The 16,420-nt window shown below is 45.0% G+C and overlaps 1 protein-coding gene across 1 annotated transcript in view; it reads right to left on the bottom strand.

Annotated features, from left to right (window-relative positions):
- Nucleotides 1-1,506: 1,506 nt before the first annotated feature.
- Nucleotides 1,507-16,420, bottom strand: part of MBOAT7 (membrane bound acylglycerophosphatidylinositol O-acyltransferase MBOAT7) — a 118,513-nt gene continuing 103,599 nt past the window's right edge. Inside the window, exon 8 of the mRNA XM_085616362.1 lies at nt 1,507-3,321. Coding sequence (XP_085472488.1) covers nt 2,931-3,321 — 391 coding nt within the window. The 3' untranslated portion in view covers nt 1,507-2,930. The remainder of the gene's footprint in view (nt 3,322-16,420) is intronic.

Raw genomic sequence — 16,420 nt, 5'->3', positions numbered from 1 at the left:
GAGACAGAAAGCGGATTGAAAACTTCAAGAAAACCAGTATTTAAAAGTGCCTGCAGAGCAGCATAGTGGCCAGCAATATACAACTATAATTTGCCAGTTTGACGCGCACGACTCCTCAGTCACACTGCTAAGCATAGCATCCGAAGCCAAGATAAAAGCAGCAACCCGATCACTCCTACACGAAACCAAAATGCTTCCCAAATAGAAAACAAAATCCTAACCACACTCGCCCACAGTGTACCGTGCTCCCCATCCGAAAATATCAAGTGGCGGCCTGGGCTGGGGTATAAAGTGCTTTTAAGTATTACAAAACAATACAATACCCCTAAATATATTAAAATTGTACTTTAGTGGCTATCTGTTGAACAGGAGAAAATTCTAACTTCACACCGAAGCATGTGTGAAACCAAAGGGTGGTCTGCTATTTCACTTAATCAGAAAACATGCATTCTCTCTCAAACACGCAACCAAGAAATTTATTTTTGGAGGGGACAGAAATTATGTGAACGAAGAGCTCTTTTTAAATGTTTGAATTTGCATTTGCTTTGCTGAGAGGCCAGCAGGAAGTAACAAGGATTTTCTGGAGATCGGGTCCTAATATTTTGCAGAAATTATGTTTCGTGACATCCGAACATTACATTCTCCCAAAAGTCAAATGCAGAGCACCTCAAAATTTTGGCACAAGGACTTTTCTATACACAGGGTTTTGTCAATGATACCACTTGCAGTGATGGCGAAAGGCACTGTCAAAATGCACTGCATTTCGCAGGGATCTACAGTGGATTGGGAGGGCTGCTTAAAAGGTCCAAATTGCCTAGTGGTCAAAATAGTCTGATTCTTGCCACAAGGGTATTTGACCAATCCGTTCCTTAACGCCTGTGCTCCGTGTGTCTAATTGTCCATTTCATGGTCATGTGCTTAGTTTACTTTCATTGTAAAACCGATAGGATACGGAAGTCTCAACTGTGCACCCGGCAAGCACAGAGAGGGCATAATGTTTTGCTGTCCTGTTCTATGCCCTCCAATTTGCTCAGCATGTGGGGGCATGGAGAGGGTGTGTGCTTTCTCTCTTCTGAATCCACCAAGGCGCTTTGGTCCTTCACAGTTCTACAGATTCCAACAATGGTCGTCAGCCTACAAGTGGAATGGATGCGGAACATTAGAGCACTGACCAGACTGGCCCCGTTTAGTCGATACCTGAATAAAGCAAGTATACAGAAAAACAGATGATTGACCAACATGCTGGTGCCTCTCGTAAGGCAGTAGGACATGGCACGGAGTCATATACAAGAGAAACAATGTTGCAGGCACTAACTAGCCAGTAAGCAAACCTGCAGCTGTTAAAGTGAGCAATAGGGAAATAGGGTTTTAAATGCACGCAGGTGGGGTCTCTGAAAGGCCTGAGGGTTGTGTCAGATATAAGTCGAAGAAAAATACACCAGAAACACTTTGTTGATTACCATTTTAAAAGTCACAATCACCACATCACAGCTGCAAAAGTTGAACTTTCTTAATTTTTCAAACTGCAAGTCATTTTATTTGGATAAAAAATGTTTCTTGGTTTCTTTTTACAATTTGGTATGAAAAGTACAAATTGCTCATGATAACAACCCCATCAACTGTTCTCGTCCTTGGTCCCGCTCTCCACCTGGATATATTGCACTAGTGCATTCTGGCCCCTTTTTCAACAGGGCTGTAATGTTTCTGAATAGCACGGCTGAGCAGACATTTCCTACATACAGTAAAGTGATGGGCTAAACTTTAAAGTCTTTCAGAGTTCAGTTTTCAAGTAAACAAATAAAAACTATTCAAATACGTTGGACAAGGTATGCACTCCCTTAGACATGTTAATTTTAGTAATACTGCCGCTTTTAAGGGCAGTGAACTTCAGACCCCTAAAAGTCAGCTCCTTTTGAAAGAAAATACTTTTGCGAGCTATCGTGAATTTAAGATACTTCCTGCGCGCACTGTCACACCCATTAAGATGGCTGCCCACTTGCTTGGCAGCATGTTGAGAGGTTCCTGGGTGTACTGTCTGCACCATGTGTGGTCACCTTGGATTGGGTTTGGAGGACTGAAGGAATTGTAGCACACTAGTATTGTATTTCACAACACACTCACACCTGTCCAAACTGAAGGGTCTGCCACTTACAGGCACTTCATAGAACAACAGCCCTAACAGACTATACACAATACCATCGGGAGCTAACTCAATAAGGTGTGCAGCAGTTTACTTCCTGGTTTCTGAAAGAAGCCTGTTGAAAGAAAAATAGCTTTTATATGTGTTTTAGTCTGGATCATCTATCCAGGTGCACCATGCATGCTAGCAATAGTAGCATCCCTTTATCATTCTAAGTGCAATGCTTTAAGAAGTAAAACCAAGATTGGCTGAAGGCTTCACATTTAATATGGGCCAACTGCGAAGCTATGAAGGAAGACCGAGGAATCTTCTATTTTAAGTATAATGAACATCTGAAAGTTCCTTCCAACAAAGTTTTCCTGTTCAATGGGTCCAGGTTAAGCCAGAGGGCGAAACCAGAACACTTCCTTAACGGCCAGCAGGGATTGACATGCTCTGCCACAGGCTGTGCCTTTAAAAGGTCAGTAGGGTTGGAGTAGAGTTGGTCTCATGTAAGGTTACATAGAATCAACTTTGTCCTAACTCTGTTTTAGACACACACATAACATTTATACATTTTTCAACAGTTGACATAACCGCTTGATGAGGTTAAGCCAGTTACTCCCAACAAGCATAAATAATTTTCCTTGCCCCATCGGGAGGAGAGGGTAATGCGCTGCACACACACACTGATACGTATAAATCTGCATGGGTTAGGTTTGGCACACAAGGGTTGCTAGGCCTGAAGGGAGTATTTAGGATAGGTGTACATTCCTAACTAGCCATCTTTCTCTAGCTCTCTCTCTGCAAGTTACTCTTGGAGTGACTTTTCAGGCTTGTCCCTGCCTGACTCTTCATTGCTCCGCCGTGGGCTGCGTGGGGAGGTGGCAGCCAGGATCCGACCGGTCACCAGTAGCGCCAAAGCTAGAAGGTGGACTGAAAAGTAGATGGAGTGCCAATAACGCATGGTGTCAGAATAAGTGAGCAGCACAAAACCCATGCACATGTAGTCGTACGACCGCATCTTCAGGAACCAATGCACCCAATCGAATGCAAGCTTTCCTGCGTCTGACAGGTGGTGTCGCAGCCCAGCTTCCATGGCGCCTTCAGCAGCAAGACAGAGAGGGATGGTCAGGAAGCTCAGGTAGTAGCCGGGATGGATGCCGTGCCAGTATGCACTGATTAGCATGGTCCAGGCACTCCTGCAATGGAAGGAAGGCAGAACAAAGTCAGAGCCTGCAAATTAAAAGACTGGGAAAGCCTCAAGACATGTAGTATACCCCTAGCCTGCTTGGAGAGTCTTAGTAAATGTAGCATGTCCAAGCCAGAGAAGCTGGCCTTAACATTTGTTGAAAACTGAGATCGGTATCACATACAAACAATTAAAAAGCAAGAAAAGCAAACAGGATTCCCAATGCCTGCAATTATTCATAAACACAGTGACATGGATCACAATAAAAGCATGCATCCCAACAAAAATAGAAGCATCAAGAAGCAAACACGCAAAAACCAGATAATTACAGCATGTATTCGGGAGCGCAACGCATGTGAGAAACTGAAATCAGCGGATCGGCAGAGGCAGCTCCTCCGCTAAGGTGGAGGAGCATCGACCCACTGCTCTGTGAGCAGTTTAAAAAGAAAAACTAAATTTATAATAACCAATGTTATTATCATTTTAGTTTTCTGTTCCTGCTTAGGTGCGGGGCTGGGCAGAGCAAGGGTCGGGGGAGAAATGGTGAGCACACTCTAAAGTGAGCATGACTGTTTGGCCAGCCTTCTTGGCACACCCAAACAGTCATGCGCACTTTGCATGTTCTCCACTGCCTGTAATGCACAGCCTGGGTTGAGAACATGCACAGCCTCAGTCCCTCTTTAAGTACCGAACCACGGTGTGCTTATTGGTTCCTGCTGTCGACGGAGTAGCCAAAGTGGACCGAGAGGAGGTGGCCGGCCGGCTGGCTGGCCAGCCAGCCAGCCAGCAGTTAAGTGGGGTTTTGTTTTCTTTTTCATTTCTTTAATGCCCACTGAAGCATCTTCCACGGTTTCTCTCATCAAGAAGTGCCTCTGGAGCACTAAAAGCAGGCTTGAATGGTCCACTGTACAACCTAGCAACTTTGTTAACGTGGCCCATGTTCTAAAGTGAGAGGTGCACACCATGTCTCCAAGATGTTTCTGTCAATCAGTTTTGTTTGTATAGTGCAAGCATGCTGGCTTTTGGGTACTTCTGAGCACATTTAAAGGTACTGTCAGTATTGGTAAGTCTTAAAACGTCTCCAATAGTATGTAACATTCCAGTGACATCATTCTAACCTGAGAGTTTTGAGCCAAATGAAATGCCTAAAATAAGTGCCTGCAAAAGCTGTGCAGAGGACACTGAAGTAGTCCAGCTGTGCCTAACACACAGGTTTGGTATCTGTAGGAGAACCGGGGATTGCTCCTTTTCATTTAGTATAAAAAAAGCATTCCTCACCCAGGCTTGCTGACTGACCAACATTTAGCCATTCGTTAGTGCGCTAAAGTGCTTAGCTTTTTTAGGTTTGGCTAAAGGAGCTTTAGGTGTTGAATGCCTTTATTTATAATTTCTTTAAAATATACAGAGTGAGCCAGAGGAGTAGTTCGCTCCTGCCACATGCCAGAAGCGGTTTCTGATGGACTATCTTACCTGCAGATTCCTCAATTGTTGAATATCCATTGGTGCCAAACTGGATCCTGTTATTTTTCGCATCTCTTTAGTGCCAGTAGGGGACACAGGCTTTGTATGAGCACCAGAGACAATGCCTTGGTAATGTCACTGGAGCCATCAAGCGCCCACCCCAGCACACTAATGTCTGTTCCTTTTTTTTTGCACCCTTCGACGTCAATCTCCTTCATTTTTCAGTACCTTCATATTCTCTTAAATTACTACAAAAAGAGAAGTGCTTGAGGATGGCTCCCTCTAGGGAGTCAGGGTACAAGCCCATTTAGAATTGTAACAAACAAATCTGAATTTCAGACACACATGAAGCAGGTCTGTGGTGTTTGGGGTCAGCCCACGACTCAAACCTGTACAGCATGTGCAGCTTCATGTACCCCAGAGCCATTAAGGAGCACATGGCCAAGCTGCTTATGGCCTTTGCCCGAAATGAGCCTTTGGCTCAGCACCATTCATGTTCTGGGTCAATATATCAATCTAGGCCATCTCCTTCACTGACATCATCAAAAGTCTCAATTGCTATCAAAAGGCAAGTTACCTGATATTTTCTACCCACTGTGGAGTCCCCTACGTAGCTGGAACTGGTGGAGATTTTTCCCCTTAGGAGCCGAAGCTTGCCCCTTTGTCCTCTCCTCCTCCTCATTCACCGGCACCAGTCATGGCTCCACCTCTGGCCAATCCAGAATTCCCAGCGCAGGGGGCTTCTCCAGTTTTCTTTTTACATGCCAGGATGGAAATGTTTTGATAAGAGTCAATCCTCTCTGGCACGCTTACGGACCCCACTGGAATTGTTGGACTCCATTCAAATCCTACCGACTGGTCCTTCGCCGGTGGCTTATGTCCCAGATAGAACACCAGCGCTCTGGAAACATCCTGGCCTCGAGGCCTTTGACAGGTGACCTCCCCCAGTGCGGACTCATGAGCCACCAATGCCAATTCTGGCGCCACCAGTCCAGCCAGTGACATTACCCAAAATGCTGAGGACCCCTCCCCTGCAGAATGTGATGATCCCCTCCCCCTCCCCCCGCACAATGTGATACACCACCCCCACAAGTCACACACATCTCAGATATTCATTGGCCATGGGCTGAATGAGGGCCCCTGAATGGATGTGGCTCTTTGAAGACTTGGGGAGTGGGGGTAAGGGGAGCGACATACACCACAAGATCTGCAGGTGCCTGTGTTACACCCCTGGTGCCAGCATCACCAGCACCTCCTTTGGGGAAGCTGGTGTTAACATCTTAAACTATCCTGCAAAGATCAAGTAGGGAAGCCCAGAGGAGAGTGGAGTAAAAAAGATAAAAGGGAGGGGGTAGCAGGATAATTCCTGCTAGTGTTACTGGTACACAATATTTGAGCTATTTGGCTTGAATTCAGACCTTATTCAGATGCCCGATGCCATTAAACAGGACACAGAAGACAGCAGTGAAGCAGCCAACTGGCTCCAATCATCTGACAGCAGATAATTTAGCTCTTTAGCTTGCTAGTGATTTAGCCATTTCTCACAATTTACATATGGACTGTCCCTTAGAGTGGGAACCCAATGAGGTGGTTTCATCTTAAGCAGTCCTGAGTAAGTCTGCAAACATGGCCGGCTTTAGGGCGGTGCAACTGCACGGGGCGCCAAGCTCAGGGAGGCACCATCTGTGCTCCTAAATCAGCACTGTTCACAGCGTCGAAAAGCTAGCAGTGGGCATCGCTGTCCTTCTTGTGGGTTCTCGTGGTAATAAAAGGACACCTGTGTTCAAGTCATCACGGATTACGTATTCTTATTGCCAGCCCACACACCGCACTGTCTTGTATTCTCAGAACACTTGATTAGTTGGAGTCATCCGGGAGACAAAAAGTTGTGTTCCTTTCTGTGGATTAGCAGTGGCACACAGAGTGAGCACCGTTTGGTAGTATATTAGAGGTCAGTTTGGTCACAATTGGAAGCCAGCTCATAAAAAGCAATATAGATATTAAAATGTTACTTGGTGCAGTGTTTAAAAGCAATATAAAAAGTAACATTTTACTTGGAAAAGTGTTTCATATTATTTGCATGCTGTAAAAGTTTAAACCTGTGAATTAAAGCCAAATTGAACAGGAAGATTGCAATTGCATAAGTGAAGGAAAATGCTACTTACTCAGTATGCATCTGTTCTTGGCATGTAGAGCTGTAGGGTCACATGCTGTGCATAGCCCGCCATCTAGTGTTGGGTCTGGATGTTTACACTTTGTTTTTGTTCGAAGAAGTCTTTTCCAGTCACGAGGTAGGTGATTCCTCCTTTCGGTGTTAGTGCGCATGGGCATCGACTCCATTGTTAGATTGTTTGCCACAAAGGGTGATAATGGAGTTAGTAAGAATAGTAAGAGATGTCCATGTATATATGTGTCTAAAGTAAGATGTGACCAACAGGTATAGGTACCCGGGAAGGCGGGTGGGCACGTGACTCTACATGCCAAGAACAGATGCATACTGGGAAAGTAGCATTTTCCGTTCAAGGCATGTGATCTGTAGATCACATGCTGTACATAGACTATAAAGCAGTTATCTCCCAAAGCAGTGGCTAACCTGTAGCTGTTGCTGTGGTCTGAAAAAGTGTACGTAAAACTGCTTGGCCCACACTAACTTGCTGTCTTGCTAACACATCTACACAATAGTGTTTTGCGAATGTGTGCGGTGTAGACCATGTTGCAGCTTTGCAGATATCTATGTGTATAATTCCTAAGAAAGCCATAAAATCCCCTGGTTTGCGTGTGGAGTGCACTCTAGGGGGCATTGTTTGTGTTCTTTTCACTTTTGCATAGCATATTTGAATGCCTGATTTTGATATAGGCTTGCCTTTATGTGGTGGAGCAAAAGCGACAAATAGTTTTTTGTCTTGCGGAAAGGTTTTGTCCTTTCTATATAGTAAAGAATTGCTCTTTTCACATCTAAAGTGTGTAACGCACGTTCTGCCACAGAATCTGGTTGAGGGAAGAACAAAGGCAACTCAACAGATTGGTTGATATGAAAGGCAACAATGACCTTTGGTAGAAATTTAGGGTTTGTCCGAAGAACCACTTTGTTTTGGTGTATTTGTAAGAATGGTTCTTCTATGGTTAGTCCCTGAAGCTCTCCCACTCTTCTTAGAGATGTGATAGCTATGAGGAAAGCTACCTTCCAAGTGAGAAATTGTATTTCACATCTATGCAATGGCTCAAAGGGTGGACCCATTAGCCTGGTGAGGACAATGTTGAGATTCCACACTGGAGCAGGAGTAAGTCTTGGAGGAATGATTCGTTTAAGTCCCTCCATAAATGATTTAATTACAGGTACTCTAAAAAGAGACCAATGTTGTCTGTTCTGTAGATACGCAGCTATTGCAGCAAGATGTAAGCGTATGGAAGAGTGCGCTAACTTGGAACGCTGCAGATGTAGTAGATTATAGCAAATGATGTTTTGAACTGAAGCGTCCAGTGGATCCATTTGATTGTTATTGCGGTATGTCACAAATCGCTTCCATTTTGCTGCATAGCATGCCCTTGTGGTAAGACATCTAGCCTCTTTGATAATATTTATGCCGTCTGGCGGAAGATTAAGGTAGCCAAACTCTAAAATTTCAGGTGTCAGATCGCAAGGTTGAGATGGCTGGGATCTGGATGTATTATCTCTCAATGGCTCTGAGTGAGAAGATTGGGAGTGAGGTGTAGTTTTTGGTGAGGAACTACTGAGAGCTCAAACAGGGTTGTGAACCAGGGTAGTCGGGCTCATGTGGAAGTAACTAGGATTAATGTCAGGGACGCCTGTCTGAACTTCCGAACCACTAGTGGAATGAGTGGGAGAGGTGGAAAAGCGTAGGAAAATATCCCTGACCAATTCATCCATTGTGCATTGCAATTGGACAATGGGTGTGGATATCTGATGCGAAGCTTGGGCATATTGCGTTCAGGTTTGTGGCGAACAGATCTATGTCTGGGAAACCTGAGGGTGGAGTTCCTATTCATTGATCTGTTGTCTTTGACAACAGAGCAGATCTGCAATCTCATTGTTTTCTCCTGGAAGGTGTTCTGCAAGAAGAAACATTTTGTGACATATAGCCCATCTCCAGATGGTCTGTGCTAGTTGTGACAGCTGGAGAAAGTATGTGCCCCTGTTTTTGTATGTAGTACATTGCTGTCATGGTGTCTGTACGGATCAGGACAGCTTTGCCTACTAGATGAACTTGAAACGCTTTGAGCACTAGAAAACCGCTAGCAGTTCTAGATGATTTATGTGAATCTGCTTTTGCTGCAGGCTTCACATGCCCTGAATTGTATGTGTCTGTAGATGAGCCCCACCAGTGAGCAATGCGCATGCTATTAGCACTATCTGTGGAGTCCGGGTCTATGAAGGGCCGCCCTACTGAAAGGTCTGGTGTATTCCACCACTGCAGAGAGTGATGGGTGCAGCCGTCTACCAACACTATATCTGATAACAGACCCTGAGTCTGCTAAGCACTCCTGAAGGGGACGCATGGGAAGTCTTGTGTAAGAAACTATTTGTATGCAAGACGCTATCATCCCTACTAACTGCATGAACACTCGAGCTCGCAATGAGTGTTGTGGCTGAAACTGGCAGAGCAGAGTCTGTATGTTGCGGATTCTGGTTGGATTGGGGTAGGCCAAAGCTTTTTGTGTATCTATTGTGGCTTCCAGATATGCCTGTGTGTTGGATGGCTGTAGATGGGACTTGGATAGGTTTACTGTGAATCCAAGATTGTGGAGCAAATGCACTGTTTTGCGAGTGTGACGGAGACAGCTTTGTTGCATGGTTTTCATGAGCCAGTCGTCCAGATATGGAGAGACGTGAATATGTCTTCGAAGATGAGCTGCGAGTACTGCCAAGCACTCGGTGAAAACTGTGGGTGCGGTAGTTACTCCGAATGGGAGCACCATGAACCGATAGTGCTGGCCTGCTACTACAAACCTGAGGTATTTGCAGTGAGCAGGATGTATTGTGATATGGAACTAGGTGTCCTTTAAGTCCATAGTAGACAGAAAGTCACCTTGTTGAAGAAGTAGAAGCACTTGGTGGAGAGTGACTATGTCGAAGTGGTCCGACTGAATGTATAGATTTAGTTCTCAGAGGTCTAGTATAGGCCTGAGAGAGCCGTCCTTTTTGGGAATTAAGAAGTACAGGGAGTATACCCCGGTCCCTTGATGCTTTAATGGGACTGGTTCTGTCGCTCCTTTCTCCAAAAGAGAGAGAACTTCTTTTTTTAGAAGGATAAGATGTTCCGGTGACATTGTGTGTGATCTTGGAAGAATGTTTGGGGGGTGTGTCTGTAAGTTACAGGCAGTAGCCATATTGAATAATTTGTAAAACCCATATGTCTGAGGTGATGGTGTGCCAGACAGGGAGAAATTGAGAGATGTCACCATACAGGAGTGGAATGATTGGGGGTAGCGGAAGGAAGTCACTGTTTGTTATTTGCAGGGGGGGGCTGCGTGTGGAATTGCCTCTGCCTCTTCCTTTACCATTATTGCCTCTAAAATAGCCTCTTGATGAGGGCGATTGGTTGTTGTCCTTGTAAAAGGAGGAGGGATTTTCTGTGGTAATATTTTTGGAGCAGCCCCTGTAAAAGGAGCGTTGAAAGGAACCCCTACTCGCAGGTAACTGTAAAGCCCCCATGAACTTTGCGACCTCAGTGTCCTTTTTCATTTTTTCCAGGGAGGTGTCAACTGCTGGACCAAAGAGGTGTTCCTTATCAAAAGGCTGATTGAGAATGGAGGCCTGCACCTCAGGTTTGAAACCTGAAATTCGGAACCATGCATGTCTACGTAGCAGTATGCTGGTGTTTACTGTGCACGCTGCTGTGTCTGCTCCATCTAATGCGCACTTGATGGAGGTATTGGTGAGAAGTCTGCCCTCCTGGATAAGATCATTTACCTTAGATTTGTGCTCATCATGCAGGTATTGCATAAGTTTTTCTAGCTCAACGTAATGAGCCCTATCATATCTGGCTAGCAAAGCCTGAGCATTAGCGATGCGCTGGTGATTAGGTGCTGGTCAGGCTACTCCTTTGCCGGAGGCATCAATTAACTGGGACTCCTTATCAGGAGGAGGGGCCTCACCTGTGGTCTGTGAGTTCGCTCTTGCGAGCATTAAAAACCACAAGAGAGTCTAAGGGCAGCTGACCCTTGATGTAGGCAGGGTCAGCAGGTGCAGGCTTATTTCTTTTCAACCCTGGGCGTGATGATTCTTGCCATTACAGGATCTTTAAAAACCTCATTTGCATGCTTAAGCATCCCTTTAAGCATTGGTAGTGTATGTGTAGTTTTCTGAGTGGAGCTTAAGGTCTCAAAAGAGAAGTCCTCCTCTAAAGCCTCCTTATGTAGTTCCACCCCATGGTAATGAGTAGCCTTATTAAGAAGCTCAATGTAGCCTATATTGTCATCAGGTGGTGATGGCCTGGACGGGTATAAGTCAGGGTCAGTATCATAACCCTCCCATGTGTCAACATCTTGTGGCCTATCCTTATCTCCATCCCCATTCCCATCATCCCGTGGGTCAGGTGATCATGGCAGTGGTGAATTAATGGGTGTGATGAGTAATTGAGGATTAGTAGGCCAAGGAGGTGGCACATAAGGTGGTGAAGGGTTTGTACCCACATTCCTTTTCTTCAGGGGCATGTAGTGCTCAACCTGTTGGAACAATTTCCTATTTTCAGGTATCTGGGTTATTAACCAGTTCTTTTTGTTTTGGATCCGAAGATGGAACATCAGTCCGAGCCTGTTTTGTCGGAGTCTTTTTATCTTTACTTGCAGTTTTCGGCATTGACACTTTCAGCTCTGAACTCTTCGGTACCGAACATTTAGACTTTGACAAAGATGGAACATGGACCAGTACGGGCTTGGATTTCAGCGCCGAGGATTTCGGCTCGGTGCCTGCATGGGGCTGACTCGAGCCAGAGCCAAAAGGCTTTTCTTTGTCTTTCGGCGCCAGGCCCGCGGGCGGGGCGCTCTAAACTTTCTCGGTACCGACCTTGGCCCGCAGGCAGAGGAAGGACTGGAGCCTTTTTTGTTTTTGGGGCAAGGGGGGTTTCTATACTCCTGGTACGCTGACCCAGTGTAACTTGCTCCTCTTCTTCCATGTCAGAGTCGGCCTCGGAGATGTGTTCCTCTTCCTCGGCTCCTTGAGGGTGTGTTTCTTCTCGGTCTGAATCTTTGCCGAAGAGGTCTGGTACGGAGCCGCCTTGGTGTTGCATCTGGTGCCGTCGAGCCAGGCGGTCCCGAAGCATTTTCTTTGATTGAATCGATCGGCACGCGTTACAGTCTTTTTCCCCGTGGTACGGGGACTAACAGATAGCACACTTCATACAGGTCGGTGCGCGGAAACTTGGCACGACACCTGGGGCAGTCCGTTCCATTGACTGCTAGTGAGCCATGCACGGGTAGGCCCAACGGCCCACCACGAGTTTTACAATCGAAGATGTACGATTGTAAATGATACGCGGAGAATGGGAAACGCGGTCAAAACAATACCGTCGAGGGTAGTGGATTGCGCGTCGAAGGGAACCCGAGAAACGGTGCCGAACCTGAGCGCAGCAGTTCACATCCAAACCAGATGGCAGAAAAAAAACCTAACAATGGAGTCCATGCCCACGCACCCTATCACCAAAAGGAGGAGTCACCTACCTCGTGACTGGAAAATACTTCTTTGAACAAATACAAAGTGCAAACATCCAGACCCAACACTAGATGGTGGGCTATGCACAGCATGTGAACTACAGCTCACATGCCTTGAACATAACTTTTCTGTTTTGATGAATGGCGTGTAAATGTGACATCAAGCTTTGCCTCCCTTCCTTTCAAAAGCATTTCAATAAATGTGACCTTCCAAACGCCAATAAAAATTTGCTTTGTAAAGCTTATTTTGGCTAGCCTAAAGACAGGAAAATAAGCCTGCTGCAAAGAACTGTACCATGCAGATTACTGAACTGCATTTAAGGTGGATAGTTCAGGGGGTCACTGCATCTGTCACAGAGATCCTTTTGTTACTTGCAGTTCATAAATTACAACCCTAATATAACATAGTGACCAATGAACTGTCCTCAAAGAGCTGCATGATATAGGTTAGAATATTGTTTTACCCCCAGTGCTTCATTATTCTAATATTGCTAAAAAGGGTTCATTTGGGTAGGAATATATTCTCATTAGTAAACCAACCATCAACCACTGTGGTACCTTTAAATCCGGAGTCTGTGCTTCTTCAGACCAAACTATCTTAAAATATACTGCCGACTGGTATGGACGACATGCTATTCCTACACCGTGCAATCCTCATTCCATTGTGCTATGTAAAGTTTCCCAGACTGATTTACACACACGATTCATTGTCTCTATATAATGTGTGTGTGATGTAAAGTGCTCTGACACCGTAAAACCGGTATGAGTAGTGCTATAAAACAAATAAAATGTATGGGAGAGAGGGGCTATGAAAAGATGAAGGGCACTGTTGTAGGGAGGTGGTAAAGAAAATCATAAAGCAGGAGGTCATTGGGTTGGGGGCAAAAAAGACTGTCGCACCGGGCATCACCAGAACGACCAGCACTGGCCACAGATTGTTCGGGAGCTTCCTTTACCCACTGTCAAGGCAAAGTCAAATATCCTAACAGAGGTCCCGCAACCCTGGAGTTCCTAATGCCTTTAAATAAGGCCTTCATGGACACAGTAATAATTAATAATAATGATGATAATAACAGTAAGATTTGTAGAACTCATAGCTACTTCACATGAAGTGTCCCAGTGCTAAGATCCTGACCTTCGTGAGAGAAGAACACATTAAAAGCTGTACCAATTGTCAACCAGACCTAAAAATACTGTTTACATTTTCTTCCTGAGAAGAGCTTCACAAGGAGCCCGACGGGCTGTAAGGGGGAGAGAATTCCATATTTTGGGAGCCAGGTAGCTGAAGGAGCTGCCACCAATTCAGACTCTTTTGACTTTAGAAACAGTGGTGAACTTGGTATCAGCAAATCTAAGATTCCTACATGGAACGAGAGGCTAGATCAATGACCTAAGATAGTGTTGTCCATTATTGAATAAGGCCTTGTAGCAGTAGCAGAGGGCTTTAAATGCAATTCTCTGCCTCATCAGGAGAAAGTGCAAATTGCTAAGTGCAGCCCCGATGGAAGCACATTTTGGAAGATTAGGCAGAATTTGTGCTGCAGCATTCTGTACACGTTGAAGTCTGCTCAGTCGTGATTGAGACACAACTAGGTAGAGTACATTACAGTAGTCCAGCTTTGTAATAATCAGAGCTTGAACTACTGTTTTTGAGCAGACTCTGGTGGAGCGCAATATATTTTCTTAACGGTTTTTAGCAGCCCAAAAGATTTCCCGTCAAGTGTAGTGATTTGGCTATCCAGAGAACATTTATAATCGAACCAGATGCCCATATTTAGGACCTTAGGAATGGAAAATGACATGGGAAAAGCTCACATCAGCCACTGCGGTAAATAGTTTGATCCCAGGCATTCTAGACCAGATGCTGGAAATCCGGCTTTTTCGTACATTCATCATTCTCCAGAAAACCTGGTTGTGCAGGCTCCACTACAAGACAAAATCATGGTGCTTTATTGATGGCCCCTACTGGACAGAGTCAAGGAAGCTCGAGGTAGTCTGAAAGAAGATCTTTCCCGCAGCCAGTTTGACACTCCACTCTTAAAAGTAGTATGTTTGTTGGGGAGGTGTAGCCCAGCTTTATGGAATATGTCACAATTAGTGGTACCGAATTTACTAGATCACAAGGCGGACTACTTTGTAGCGTGGTTTGTGATGGGAAGGATGACTTTAGACAGGTTCCCAGAGCTGGTCTGGATACTGGCAACTCAGTGATCAGAGCTGTGGGCTCTTCTGTGGCCATTAGAAGGAATGCCTGGCTCATATCAACTGGCTTCTCCAGGAATGTACAAGCAGCGGAGTTGGACAAGCTGCTCGATGGAGCCAGACATTTTGGTGCCAAAGCGTATTCTGCGATTTAAGCAGTGGCCATTTCCTTTGATCATCAGTTTCTAACAAAAGACTAATGCCAATTCCCAAAATTTTGAGGCTTCTTGAAGTGCTTCAATTTTCTGCAACGCCAGCCGTCCAGCAACAGAACCAGCTTCTTAAGCAATACTGAGGCAGGAGCAAAGGTAGGGGCAGTTGGACAAAACAAATCTCCTCCTCCCCTTCACCACCTGGAAAGCTCCTTTACCTTCCCCCTTGAAGAAGCATATGCAGCCTTTGGGAGCATGTGTATTCTCCTTTCTACAGGCATGGAGGAATAGAACACAGGACCAAAAGTTCATCCAGATTGTATAATAAGGTACACTGTTCTCGTGCAACACACTCCTAACCAGATTCCTTCACTGCGGTTCCTTCCGACAGAAGACAATCTTTGAATATTGCAGGCTCTGGTAGCAGCGGTGTTGTACCAGCAGCCTAGTGTTGGTGTCTGGCTGTTTACCAACTAATTGCGCCTTTGTGATTTTTTAGTGTAACAGAGCCGTGAAGCGGTTTGGGGTTCGAGATTGGTGTTGGAATCAAATCTCAGGTTGGCGCCAGTAAAGAAGGAATCAGCACTGGCATGTAAAGAAATGGTGTAGACCGTAGTGCTAGTGTGGAAGTTAAATAGGCTTGGTACAAGTCCGGAAACACGTTTTGAGGGGTCAGTTAGGGGCTAACTCACCAGTGAAGTCTGAGTGGATGCCCTTCGGCTCCTTGGAGCCCTAAGGCAAGCTAGAGGGGACCGAAAGAGCCTGAAATATTGATGTTATGGCTTTTTTTGCAAATGAAGTAACAACTTTGCCATATGCCTACACTGCACAGCAAAAGCAGGAACAAGGGCAGAGATGTCTGTGAGGAATTTTCTAATTGTGCACAGTTCGTTTCTCTGTGGTGTGAGGAGCGGAACTGGATTATTATTATTACCAGTTACAGTGGTCTACAGTTTCCATATTGTTTAAGGAATGTGTCGCTATTGGAGAGAGGTTGCATTGATACTTTAAGAATGAAAGTAACCAGACTATAATCAATTCACTCTAAAGATGCAGGATCCTCTACCTGAAGAGAATCTCAAGACGAATAAAATAGGATCTGGTAGGTGGTGTATCAATATTCAGTCATTTAAGATTCAAGACTGCTATATATATCTCAAAATATGAGTCCAGTTCCTCTAGGAGATTCATTTAGTACGATAATATTGTTTTTCAAGGCTATTAAAAGCTTGAATTGTTCAATAGTTCTGATCATTTGACCATATACAACAGGCAGAAATGTCTGTCACAACATACACTGAGTTGAGTTTTGCGCGTAGACGTGCATTTTGAGTTGTCCATGTAACTGTTGTATTGTAAATTATTTCAGAAGTGCAATTGTAATCTAGATCGTGGTTGGGTGCTGTTTATGGTAGCTACTCTGTTATTCTGTAGAGTGCCTTCCAACTTTAGGGGCAACTACAGTTAAACTACAAACACTGCCAGATGGTGCAGTCTTTATAAAGTGTATAATGTATGCTGGGGCAGACTACATATGTGGGAGAGATTTAGGCCTTTTGAGGAAAGTAAAATAAAACCCATTTGCTGGGACCTTCTGTATTTTGTAGACCACGCCTTATCTAT

Source organism: Triturus cristatus, chromosome 7 (genome assembly GCF_964204655.1).
Source record: "Triturus cristatus chromosome 7, aTriCri1.1, whole genome shotgun sequence".
Classification (NCBI taxonomy): Eukaryota; Metazoa; Chordata; class Amphibia; order Caudata; family Salamandridae; genus Triturus; species Triturus cristatus.
This window is presented reverse-complemented; position numbering and strand designations above follow the sequence as displayed.